The sequence below is a fragment of the Falco punctatus genome, assembly GCF_963210335.1.
Source record: "Falco punctatus genome assembly, chromosome: 6".
NCBI classification, from domain to species: domain Eukaryota; kingdom Metazoa; phylum Chordata; class Aves; order Falconiformes; family Falconidae; genus Falco; species Falco punctatus.
The window spans coordinates 30,634,299-30,646,248 of NC_137585.1; the positions used below are offsets into that span (position 1 = coordinate 30,634,299).

General features: G+C 55.8%; 2 protein-coding genes across 2 annotated transcripts in view; one reads left to right on the forward strand and one right to left on the reverse strand.

Annotated features, from left to right (window-relative positions):
- The window catches only part of PAH (phenylalanine hydroxylase), a gene marked incomplete at its 5' end in the record, with an annotated part of 51,584 nt that extends 42,161 nt beyond the window's left edge, over positions 1 to 9,423 (reverse strand). Inside the window, 2 exons of the mRNA XM_080391622.1 lie at positions 1,266 to 1,406; positions 8,785 to 9,423. Of these exons, the coding sequence (XP_080247748.1) occupies positions 1,266 to 1,406; positions 8,785 to 9,423 (780 nt within the window). The remainder of the gene's footprint in view (positions 1 to 1,265; positions 1,407 to 8,784) is intronic.
- Positions 9,424 to 10,397: 974 nt separating this feature from the next.
- ASCL1 (achaete-scute family bHLH transcription factor 1) lies at positions 10,398 to 11,526 on the forward strand. The gene is made up of 2 exons (XM_080394020.1): positions 10,398 to 11,186; positions 11,408 to 11,526. The coding sequence occupies exon 1, from the start codon at positions 10,511 to 10,513 to the stop codon at positions 11,162 to 11,164; it is 654 nt and encodes a 217-aa protein (XP_080250146.1). The 5' UTR covers positions 10,398 to 10,510; the 3' UTR covers positions 11,165 to 11,186; positions 11,408 to 11,526.
- The last annotated feature ends 424 nt before the right edge of the window (positions 11,527 to 11,950 follow it).

An 11,950-nucleotide genomic window follows, 5' to 3' on the forward strand; every position in this document is an offset into this window, starting at 1 on the left:
AAGGTAGAATAATAACCAGTTAATGAATATGAACATCCATCCCTGGATCTAGTACAATATTAAAGATAATTATGTATAGGTACAAAGATGGGTTTACCTGAGCACAATGCAAATCTGCATCTTTAACCACTTCACACACAGACTGATATTGCCTTTCTGACACATGTGACAGTATTGGAGGTCAATAACACAGACCTGTCAGCCTTCTAATCCACTCCTCAGCTGGTTAGATAAAGCCCTGGAAAGTGAATTCCAGCACTATTGAAGCCAGAGTAAGATCTTCTTGCAGTTTCAGTGAGAGAAAAATTTAACCTCTGTGTTGTAAATTCCAGATTTATAAGATACACAAAATAGTAGGGGAAAAAAAAAAAAAAGGACTTGGGGAGGTATTTCAAATGAAGTAAGATTCCTAAGTTACTTCTGAAAATAAAACTAGTTTCCAGGACAGATTTCTTAAGGCATTTAGATGCTCAGCTCCCATAGATGTCATTAGGAGCAAGCAATTACACAACTTGCAAAAGTAGCAAGGTGAGACCCTAGAGAATTGTTGTGGGAGTTCAGCCTCAGCACACAAAGCAGTAGGAAACCAGGCTTTCTCCGCTGCTCCACTCTTAGAAAGGCCTGCAGTACCTGAAGCCCATTTTTGCACATCTTCTGCAGCTTGTCTCTGGCTTCATCAGCATCGCATAGGACAGGTACATACAGAATTTGGTCCTAATAATTAACCATTGTGGCCTCAGGTTACATCATTTGCCCCTGCAGTAAGTACAGTGCCTGTAATCAAAAGGCACGGGCTTCAGGACTTTCCTGTATTTCCCAAAGCAAAGGTTATGAAGTCAGTCAGTAAACATTAAAAAAGACGGATGTCAGAGCTCCAGAATTTAACAAACAGCTCCCCCAGAAGAGTACATTAAGTTCAGCTGCCTTCCCTTAACAGAAGGAAGACAGCTTGCTTTTATCACACAGGTTTAACACCTCTGATTAGCTGCTGGTCTTTGCTGCTGCTGCTACCCTTTGCCATATACGCAAGGATACTGTTGCAATGTTAATTTCATTCTCACTGCACTTTTGTAAGCACAATTAATAACAGAGAAGTATGCTGTCTGCCAAGAGGGAGAACGGCAGCACCTAGGCACCACAAAGCACTGAGACAGGCATGTTTCCTCCCATCCTGGGTTACACAGCCTCTCAGAGAGTGGGGGACAAGATTTGCAAGCGTGGCGGAGGGCAGGAGGGAGGCAGCAAGCACAGACCCCGTCACTTACCTGGAAAGGGTCGCCATTTGTTTTGCAGTGCTGTGCATCCATGTTGCGGAGACAGTGACACCCACGCAGGGAGGACCCTTCACTGCTGCAGGTGAAGCCTTCTGACCCTACTAGAGTGGCCAGAGCACTGTGCAAAGCTATTTAAAGTGGAGCAAGTGAGGCAAAGCCATCCCCTTCCCCCCCTTCCCCAGCTCCCTCCCCTGGACACCCTGCCAAGGGGGCGTTCTCCCTACACGCCCCCACCCACGCCTGGCACATGGACAAGCCGCTCCACACTAGCCAGCCCTTGCGGATCCCACTCCAGCACACAGTGGCTCACCAACATATTGTTTCTATCTGCGCCCAACGTAGATGAGCAGCATGCTTTGAATTAACAGCCTTCCTCCTCCTGATCAACACCAGCCGCTGTTTTCTTTTTTGCACGTCAACATGTCGTCTTCAGCTCAGCCTCCCCTCTTGTCCATTCCCATCGCTGGATGCCTGTTCAGCGTCAGGTGGGTTTTGCCTCAGGGCTCACTCCACGTGACCAGAGATCAGATGTTCCCTAGGATCTGATCTGATCTTTGGATGCCAAACACAAGCCAGTGAAGGCTGTGGCACAGCCTTTTGCCTTCAATAGGGCCTTTTGGGCTGCATCCAAGAGGTCAGAGAGCAGGTGACATCTCTCCACACACCAGACATTGGAGAGAGAGACCCAGTGTAAAGGAAGTGTGAGACAGGAGTTAGCTACGTGAACCTCACACCGTGATATGAGTCTGGACATGGAGAAAGGGAAGAAGGTAAAGGAAGAAAAGGAGCAGGGAAGAATAAATCCGAGCTAGAGGGCAGGAGGATGCAAAAGAACTACAGAAGATGTATGTGTGCTTGTATATTGTGTCAGCTATGGAGAGCTACAAGGGAAACAGGGTGGGGGACATACAAGATTTCAGAAAAGGTTGGTAAAGGATTGGTATAAAAGAGCTCAGATTCAGTTTAGAAAGAGTCACCAAAGGGTTTGAGGGAATAATGGAAAGCTGTAGCCCAATACTAGAGGGCAGGTGGGAAAAAAAATGGTCAAGTATCTATCTTGCTATATGGAAAGATGAAGTCTACTGAGACAAACTACGTCAAGGCAAGTAATCTTGCTAAATTTTTGTGATTACAATAAATTCTGTGAAATAGAGAAAACATTTCTTTATAGTTATTTTAGCCTTGAGGGAAGCTCTACTGCCTGCACCAGTGCAAACTCAGATTGGTAGATATTAACAAAGACTTACCATGAATTACTGGTACATATGAAATCAAATTGCTGCTAAATCTGATCAGACTTATAGTAGGGAGACTGAGTTGGAACCACTTTCAGGGATCTCAGCCTGAACCCATGTTCAACCCGTGACTGTGGAGTCCAGCCCACTGAAATTATCAACTGTATACTGTGCATCCGAAGTAACTCGGTGCTTTGGGCACAAATACAGAACTTTTTTGGAAGAGTTGCTTATTTGTGCATCCGGTGGCTGCACACAAGGGTAGAAAGTTATTTTCTGAAGTGATTGGCAAGCTGGTAGTACAAGCTGGCAGGTCAAGGTAGGCAGCCAAATGCAATGCACACATAACACACTGGGCCCTGCTGACACTATGGCAGCAGGTCAGGGCAAGGAGACATGGAGCAGTAGCGGAAAAGGAAATTAAGTTTAGTAATAGTCAGCAGAATAAAAACTAGTAGCTTTGAATGGCTCAGCCAATAAGTTCACTGCTGTAGGCAGTATTTTGTGCTCTATGTTTGTGCAGCACCAGGCACAGTCCTATCCATGATAGGGACATTAAAGGCCACATTGCAAAAACAACCAGGGAGATAACGTTGGTGACATCACTGATTATAGTAGTTCTGTGCAGGACAAGACAGTGACAAGAAAGTCTCCACAGCTACTGGTCTTATTTACTTTCCCCATACACCATGCCTCTCTACCTGGTATATTTTTCAACTAGATTTTAGAAAATTTAAATATATGCTACAGCTGGCCAAAATAACAGTGACATCACAAAGTATTTTTTCTGTCATTTGTTTGTGCCTTCCTCTTTCTTTTTTCCTTTTCTTTTCTTTAATCTTTGATCTATCTCTTTTCCTTCTCTGGCTTTTACAAGCATTAGCATTTTTTTTCCTTTCTTGCATCCCTTTCCTTATGCATTACACCCTCTGTTCACTCTATCCTGACAGTAATGGCAAGGCAAAGTGAAGTATTGGGTATGCAAAATGTTGCTCATGCCAAATCCTCGTAATTATCTGCCTCCTCCTGCCCCCTGCTTTTCTCATAAATATTGCAACTTTCTCTCTTACTCTTATTTGCTACATAATGTAATAATATCACCAGTGTATTGCCACCTGTTCACTGTTTCATCAGCTAGCGCTGTCAGAAGTTGCCTGGTAGCACTGGCTGGGGGAAGTAAAGCTCCTCCTTGCCAAGTGGAATTCCCAAATTCTCTTGTACTGGAGCAAAGGTGTTTGTGTCTATGTGTGTGTGTCTGTCCAGTGCCATTACAATATGAACACACAATTGCATCAGTACTGGTTACCTTGGACCATTTCAGAGTCCAAACTGCTGGAGCTTCCCAGTCCTCTTCAAAGTACTAGTTCAGCATACCAGGCACGGGTTTGTCCCTCTGCAGTGACATTGATAACTGGAATTTCCTACTCGGGTTTCAAGTTGCCCCATGTGAGTTGTTCCCCAGCCCATGAGTGAGCACCTGAACTTTGGGTCTACTAGTCCTGCTCTGAGCTCTGGTTGCAGGACTGCGCAGCCCCACTGCTTTCAACCATATGCTGATATGCACTAATGTCCCATGTTGCCTCCATCTAAAAACGCCTTTTCGCCCTCAGAAACACACACGCATGCACCACGGATCCATTCCTGGCTGTGCTGCTCAGCCACAGCTAAGAGGGCTCTTTGCACTGAAAGTTGGCAGGTTCCCCTGGCCGGCGTGATGCAAGTTCAAAGGGCCACGGACTTTGGCTGCTTTTCAGGCTGCTCTTTCCTGCCTCTGCCTTCAGCCAGTATTTGCAGAGCTGCAGCTTCTGGTTTGGGCAGGGATGCCCCTTCCCGTGCAAGGACACTGTGACTCCCCTTGGCCTGCAGCTCCCTGCCTTCCCTGCTGGTTCGGGATGTCCCGGTGGATTTGAGAGAGCAGTAAGCAACCGAGGGAGCATTCCTAGTAAAACCAGGAGCTCCCGAAAATTTCTCAGATGAGGATTCATGAGTAGCTCGGGGTGTAGGGGTGTGGGGGTGTGTATGCGTACGGCATAGGGGGGTCCCCCTTATCCCTATTGTGTATGGATTTACCAGAGGTCTCCGGGTGCTGCAGGCACCCCCCATCCCGTCCCCAGAGGGTTTCCCCCGCCTCCTTCCCTCCGGAGCGCGGCGTGCCCGGGAGGTGGCACTGTGTCCTCACGGCAGCGCCCGCCGAAGCCAGGAGCTGGGCAGGGGGAACACCCGGCTGCCCCCGCCGCCTGCCCCGGGGGGGGGGGGGGTCCGCCTCCCAGGCTGCGGGCAGGTATCACCCAAGCCCCTCGCCCACCCCTCCTGCCAGAGGACTGCGGCTTCGGAGGCGCCGGGAAAACACCACTCCCCAAGCCTCCGAAATGCAGCTCTCCGAAAAGTGGCGGGGGGCAGCCCGGTGTGATTTATCCCCCGGGGCTGTGACGGACGCGGGACGCGTGGCCGCACAATGGGGCCACCCGACGGGGCCGGCGGGCGAAGGGCCCCGCTCCGCGGGCGCGCAGGGCCGGGGGCGCCGCGCACGCCGGTGCCGGTGGGCGGCAGCGCCCGGCGGGGCCCGGGGCAGCGGAGGGGCGAGCGGGCCGGGGCTGGGCCGGGGGGCGACTGCCGCGGCTGCTGCTTTTTTTCTCTTCCCCCCTCCCCCCCCCCCCCCCCCCCCTTTTTTTGCAGCCCTATATGCAAACTGTCACTTTAGGTTAGCACAAGGCCTGATGTAGCTCATTAGCATGAGCTGTATCTAATATGCTTAAAACCTCTAATTATTTATTATGCCCTAATTGGCAGCCCACGAAATGTCTGCAAAGTGATGAGTGTTCATCCCAAGACGCCGTTCGAGAAGAATTCAGCAGTGTCCCTGGTCAAACGTCATTTTTAATTCTTCATTGGGGCACAGGCTTTATTCCTCTTCGGGGACGGCACAACGGTAGCAGAACTCGTCCCACTCGCTGTCCCGGGAACTAGCCTCCCGCCACCCTGGGCAGGACGGGCAACAATTATTCACGAACACGGTTTAAACGCTCAAAGTCTTTCTTTCTGTAAAGGGACGCTTAGGAAGAGATGTTAAAGTTTATCAAGTACGCCAAAGTGTAGGCAGATGCTCCTTGAAAATTACTTACCCGAAGGAACAGCCATCAGGGGAAAATCGCTTTCTGAAAGTAGCAAAGTTTGGAAAATTTTGATCACAAAGAAACTGTTTCAAAATAAGTTTACCTCTCTGAGGTCGCCTGTCGCCCCCCCCAGCCCCACCCTCCCCTTGCCTTTTTTCTTTTTTTTTCTCTTCCGAGTCTGTATTATGTTTCTTCAGGTTGCGCCAACTATTTATTTATCTTTATTCTTTCTCTTTTTCTTTTCATTCATTATCCTCTCTCTCCCCCCCATCGCCCCCCCCCCCCCCCCCCCCCCCTTTTTTTTTATTTTCCTTCCTTGTGTGTGTGGCTTCTCGGTCTGATCTGTAGCTTGTTACCACCCACTGCACGCTCTCTCCTGCAGCCGAGGTGTTTCTATACAAACTTCAGCGTCCAGTTGTCATATTAATTATTACACTGAGTAATGACTGAAATAGTCAAAATAAGGGGAGACTCAAGAGAGCTTTTTCTTGCTGCTCAAAGATTCAGCAAAGAAGCCTTGCAACAAAGCACTAATTGGTCCCCAGAAATACTCTGACAAGGCATGGAAGATAGGTTTCATAAAGCCCAGCAATTGTGAAGGGGGAAAAGATCCTTGAATAGACCCCACGCTTCTTTTCTAAACTCTCTTGCTGAGCAAAAAATGGACTGCTTCTTGAATACTGGACTGATCTTGAATGCTATACCCAGCAGAGAAAAAAATGCACCATTTATTGTAAGTTTTTTTTCCAGCTATTCATGTGTTCTATGTGGAGAATAAGCTGGTTTTGTTTACCATGAAAGACCTTTTACTTTATTTTCACTCTTGGGGGGGGGAAGCTGGAAAAGGGAGGGGGAGGGCGAGGGGAGGGAGAGAAACACATGTGCCCAAATCCAGACGAGCTGCCTACTGTAACAAAATGGAGTGTAACAAATCCTACAGAAGTCCCGAATGTATCGATTCTTTGAAGATCTATATAGATTAACGACTTTCGTTCTGCTTTTCCAAGACGGCATTTAATCATAACATAAATGGCCTTTAAAAAAAGAAAAGGGGTGGGATTGGGGGGGGAAGGCATACCAAAGTTGGGGGTTTTTTAAAAAAAAAAAAAAAGGCAAGGACTTCAAAAGACCTCATGAGTGTGGCTACAATTTAGGCAGACAAAAAAGCCACTATAAAATAATGACAGTTCAAGATTTTAAAAAAAAAAAAAAAGGGGGGGGGGGGGGGAGAAAAAAGAAAAAAACCCAATGAAAAGGGCAAGGGCTATTTATCATTATGTTAGAATTAAGAATTTCGAAGTGCAGGTGCAGGGCTGTGCATACAAGTGGGTGGAGGCAGGGGACCTTGAAACAGTATTTATTATCTATAAATCTGGCAGCCCCAGGCCCCTTACCCTGAGCAGCGAGCAGACAGGGGAACTGGCAAGATTGGCATTACCTCGGAGAATGCAAGGGGTGAGTTTGTTCCCCAGCAGCAGTGGATGGCAAGGGAGGTGCTGGGCTCTGCCCTCCCTCCTCACCACCCCCCCCCCCCGGGTGCCGGAGCCAGGGAAGCCAAGCCGGGACAGAGCCACGGAGACAAAATTACATGCAAGTTACACTTGGTGACCTCTGGGCCTCACGTCTTTTGCCTTTTTAAAAGCCCTCTGAGACTGGAAAAGGAAGAACCCAGAAACTCCAGTCTCATTTTGCCATTTTGCAGAAAAAGGGCAGGAATTTCCACATCAGTTCTGGTAGTGTGCTGCTCCAGAAGAACTACTCTGTTTAAATACATATATAGTTTACAGGACTGCAATTATTTTGGTGTTACTGTTGCTGCTTCCCAAAGCACCAGGATGTGAATCACAGGGCTGGTTCGTTACTGTTCTTTCACCCCAGCAATGTCACAACATGGAGCTGATGATGCAACAACTATTTTCAGTGCAGAGAATTCTGACATCAGAAAAGGGATGTTGAATAAACCATTCAGAAGACTTGGAACTGAAGTGGGAGAGCTCCCTATACAGAAAATAACCACAAATGTTTTATCCTGCTTGGGTCTGGCTGTCCTGCCCAAGAGACAATGCAATCATTTAGTATGTTTCACATGTGATGAGACAATAGGCTAAAAATCAGAAAGAAACTCAGTGACCACTGAAGAGGGACCTGAAATAAATGTGACAGAGGTTAGACCAGACAGAACTGCTTCACCTTTTTCATCATGTGCATTAAAAGCTGCCATGTTAAAAATTGCTAAAAGACTAGTTAGCAGGTGCACATTAAGGCTCTGCCATATGACGTTGCTGCTTAACACTGTTTAAACTCATGTGTCCAGCCAGGGTCAAGGATCCAGTGGCAGATGAGAAGTGGTCTCTACAGCTCCAGGCTGCCGTAATTGAGGCCAGCAGAAAAGCAGGGCCTGTTTTTGCACTCGCTTCCCCTGAAACCTGAACAGGGACAGTGCAGGTCCCCTCTTCCCATGCTTTAGTGCTTGTGCGAGCACCAAGGATGAATGCTGATTGCCAGGGACTTCCTAGAGCCATAATGTCGCCCACGGCAAGACTGTCATACTGCGGCTCTGCTTCTTTTTAGGGAGTTAGAGAGCACACACACGTGAGTTTTCAGAGTGGAAAAGTGTAGAGAGAAGTGGAGATCAGACAGAGCTGAAGGCAGAAAATGTGTTAAAGCTTGCACAGCTACATGGCTATGTGAAATGTAGGGGGGGTAGGGTGAGAAGGCCATGCCAGGGTCCCCACTGCTGCTCATGCCAAGAGCAGGACCACCAGCACGCCCCAGTGCTGAGCCTGGCCATGTCTCCCAGGCTGCCCATGCCCTGGCAGCTCCAAGGGTCGGTGTGACCACCAAGCCACACCAGCCTGAAGCTCTCAGCACCTCAGCGCTGCTTTTCCACATTTGGCCCTGAGCCACAAGTGAGGATTCACCTGGCAGCAGCGATCACTTCCCCTGCATCGGTGACCTGCTTCTGCTTTGCAGGGTAGCATGGGAGGCAGCAGGGGCTCGGCGAGTTCCCTGGGGACCAGCAAGCAGGCTGCATGACCTGGGGAATGGGCTCTGGCAGCGGAGGAAGAGCTGGCTCCACACCTGCTTGCTCTGCTTAGCACACCCAGGCTTTACGTTGTCCTCTAAAACAGACCTGCTCCCCGCCGGTGCCGGTGGCCGTACCGCAACACCCTGACCTGCCACTTTGGAAGCAGCCGAGAGATTCAGCCTTTCCCTCCAGACAGGCTCGTCCCCTGGCACTCCGCATGTCAAAGGGGTGCCACAAGTGACCTCTGCCGAGGCTCCGCACGCTGCTGCTCTGAGCAGCGCTCCCCCGAGCACCCGCGCCGGCTCCCCGCGCAGTCCCGCGCTAACAGCGCCGTCAGGCCGCCCGCGGGGCCGGCACGCGCGGCTCCGGCCGCTGGGGGGGAGCGGGCCCGGGGAAGCGGGCCCCGGGGGCGGGTCGCGGACACGCAGGGAACTCGGGCTCGCAGCACGCGGTGAGCAGAGGACGCTGCACAGGGCATCCCAGTGCTTCCCAGGGGACGAGGACGAAATGGCCCCGTCGCCGTGCCGCACACGACGAAGTTTCCCTTCCCGGCTGCCAGCGCACATGCACACCCGCACCCCGGCGCTGGCAAAGGGCGCTTCCCCCGTGGGCACGCACCGGCCTGGTGGCCCCGGCCCCGCGCCGGCACCTGCCGCGCCGCGGCTATCCCCTCTGAATCCCGGCAGGTGCCGCCAAGGCCGCCCCCGGCCCCGCGAGCGCCCCGGCGGCAGCCGGAGCAAAGGAAGCCCCGCACCTCCCGGGGCTGCCCGCATCCGCCCGCACCCCGGCTCCCCCGGCAGCCTCCCGTCCCCCGCCCGCCGCAGCGGCTCCCCGACGCGCACCCCACCTCCGCGGGGAGCGGGAGGACACGGCAGCAAGCGGCGCCCGGGCACCCCCTTCCCCGGGCAGGGCCACCCCCTCTCCCTTCCGCCTGCACCCCACACCGAGCCGCGACACCCACCCACCCCAGCCCCCTCCCCGCGGCGGCCCACGCGCGCCGCCTCCAGCCCCGTCGGGCCGCGCCCGCCGCCGCCGCCCCGCGCGGCGCCCCGGCGCGGGTGTTTGCTCAGGGCCGGGAGCGCGGCACGCGCCGGGCGCACGCACTTGCAACAACAAACCCGCGAGGGGTGGGGGCGGCGGGCCGGGGGCGGGGGCGCGGGGGGCCGGCGGAGGGGGGCGGGGGGAGGCGGGGCCGCGCGGCGGTCAGCGCGTGTGCGCCGGGGCCGGCGGGGGGGTGCGGGTGTGTGTGTGTGTGCGTGTGTGCGTGCGGGGGGCGCGGGGGGCGGCTGTGTGCGCGCCCGCGCCCCCCTCCCCCGCCACCCCCCGCCGCTGAAAAGGCGGCGGCGCTGCGCGACCCGCGGCCGGCAAAGCCCGGGAGCGTGGACGGCGCGAGGTGCAGAGTGTGTGTGTGCGTGTGGGAGCGCGGGGGGAGAGAGTGCGTGCGTGTGTGTGTGTGCGTGTGTGTGTCTGTAGGAGACGGGGGGGGCGAGCCCCGTCCGCCCCTTATAAGAGACACAATCCCCAGCCACTTTTTTGCAAAAGGGGCTTTGCAAAGCAGCCTGCGCACACGCGAGCGCCACGAGCCTCCCCGCGGCCGCCGCACGGAGGGCGAGAGGGAGGGGGGCGGGCAGCGCCGCCCGCCATCCCCGGCCGCCCGCCCGCTCCGCCGCCCGCTCCCGCTGGTCGCCGCTGCCGCTCCTCCCTGCCCGCCGCCTCTCGCGCTCTCTCTCTCTCCCTCTCTCTCAAGCGAGCGCGGCAAAATAATTTTTTTACCTCCTTTCCAGTTTTGTTTCGGGTGGTGGGGGGACGGGCACCGGCCGCCGCTCGGGCGCCCCCGCCTCGCAGGACGCCCTCGCGCCCATGGCCAGCGGCAGCCCCGCCAGGATGGCCAGCGGCGCCGGGCAGCCGCCCTTCCTGCAGCCGGCGTGCTTCTTCGCCGCCGCGGTGGCCGCCGCCGCCGCCGCCCCGCCGGGGCCGCCGCCCGGGGCGCCGCCGCCGCAGCTGAGCCCGGCGGGCGGGCACCCCTCGCCGGGCGGGAAGCCCTCGGCGCCGCGGGCCGCCAAGCGGCAGCGCTCGGCCTCGCCGGAGCTGATGCGCTGCAAGCGGCGGCTCAACTTCAGCGGCTTCGGGTACAGCCTGCCGCAGCAGCAGCCGGCGGCCGTGGCGCGGCGCAACGAGCGGGAGCGCAACCGGGTGAAGCTGGTGAACCTGGGCTTCGCCACCCTGCGGGAGCACGTCCCCAACGGGGCCGCCAACAAGAAGATGAGCAAGGTGGAGACGCTCCGCTCCGCCGTCGAGTACATCCGCGCCCTGCAGCAGCTGCTCGACGAGCACGACGCCGTCAGCGCCGCCTTCCAGGCCGGCGTCCTCTCGCCCACCATCTCGCCCAGCTACTCCCACGACATGAACTCCATGGCGGGCTCCCCCGTCTCCTCCTACTCCTCCGACGAGGGCTCCTACGACCCGCTCAGCCCCGAGGAGCAGGAGCTGCTCGACTTCACCAGCTGGTTCTGAACGCCGGCGGCCCGCGCGGCAGGTGGGTACGCGCCCGCGGAGGGCCGGGGCGGGGGGACGGACGGACACGGGGCGGCGTGGGGTGCAGCCGCGCGGGGGGACAGCAGCCGGGGTGTCCCCGCAGCCGGGGAGTCCCCGCAGCCGGGGGCCGCGCGTCCCGCGGTACTTACGAGCGGCTCCGGCAGCCGGGCGCGGCGCTGCTCCCGGCGCGGCTCTGATCTGCTCTCTCTTTTATTGTTACAGGACAGTTGCAAAAGGGAAAAAAAACAAAGCAAAACACAAATATATCACAGACAGAAAGACAGACACAAATCCACTCAGAAAAAGAACCTGTTGCGTTTCCCTCTCCGCCGCCGTCGGAGGGCGGTGCGGGCACGTCTCCCGGCGGGCGGGAACAGCGCTGCGCGCCGCGGGGGCGGTCGGGGCGGCCGCCCCCAGCCCCGGAGCCCGGGCGGCCCTTGCACTGCGCCGCGCCGCCCAGAACTGCGCCCCGGCGGAGCAGGTGGCCGCGGGGGAGCCGAGGGGGCCCCGGCCGGGCCGCCTCCGCCCCGGGCCGCGGGGGAGGGCGGGCGCTGCGCTCCTCGGCCTGCGGAGGAGCCCTTCCTCGGGCCCGGCAGCCAGGCATCCGCCCTCCGCACCCCGCCGCCGCCGCGGCCCTTCAGAGACTGGCGGCCGTCGCTCTGTGGACAAAGTCGGTTCCCCAGTGTGTGTGGAGGTGTTGAAATTCAGCTATGCTGTACTCAAAGAAGACCCCGGAGCCCCGTCTCCCCTGCTCCCCGCGCATCG